This window comes from Penaeus monodon, chromosome 28 (assembly GCF_015228065.2).
Source record: "Penaeus monodon isolate SGIC_2016 chromosome 28, NSTDA_Pmon_1, whole genome shotgun sequence".
NCBI lineage: Eukaryota > Metazoa > Arthropoda > Malacostraca > Decapoda > Penaeidae > Penaeus > Penaeus monodon.
In genome coordinates this window covers 31174817-31175382 of record NC_051413.1, presented here as the reverse complement: position 1 = coordinate 31175382, position 566 = coordinate 31174817, and the positions used below count along the sequence as shown (strand labels likewise).

The 566-nt window shown below is 32.0% G+C and overlaps 1 protein-coding gene across 2 annotated transcripts in view; it reads left to right on the top strand.

Moving 5' to 3' along the window:
* The window catches only part of LOC119591490 (cysteine--tRNA ligase, cytoplasmic-like), a gene marked incomplete in the record, with an annotated part of 8113 nt that overhangs the window by 5193 nt on the left and 2354 nt on the right, over window positions 1-566 (top strand). For both annotated transcript variants that reach the window (XM_037940233.1, XM_037940234.1), the window contains 1 exon segment: window positions 359-505. In XM_037940233.1, coding sequence (XP_037796161.1) covers window positions 359-505 — 147 coding nt within the window.

The window sequence follows — 566 nt, the reverse complement described above, 5'->3', positions numbered from 1 at the left end:
GGCAATATACATGTCAGTGTATGAGCATATGATATGATAGTTGTGATGATAAGTATTATTTTTATAATTGGCAAAATTATTTATACTACTTTGTTTGATGTTATTGATGAATTCTCATTTTGTCAATGCAAGTAAATGTAAATGCTCATAGTAAATCAAATACATTATCTGTCTTGTCATAATATAGTCATTGACAAATGTAAAGTTGTAAATGAAGTTTTGAAGGATAGGATAGCATTTTTTGGTGTTCAAGATGAAAGTTGAAATATGCTTAACAGAAGTTTTGACCTTGACCATACAAGGTAACATAAAACCTCATACAACCTCATAAGACCTCATAAGTCTGGACTGCTTATAGGAACACTATGGAAGGAGCCAAACAATTCTACAAGATGGTTAGTGAATTCAACCTAAATGTTCAGGATCTGGTTCGTCGCATCGGAAACACTAGCACACAGTGGGGTAATACTGAGATCCCAGTTGAGGCAACATATAATAATGCAAGGTATGTTGTATTTTCTTTCTTCATGTGTGTTTTTGAAAAATTAGTTTTTGTATTTATGTAG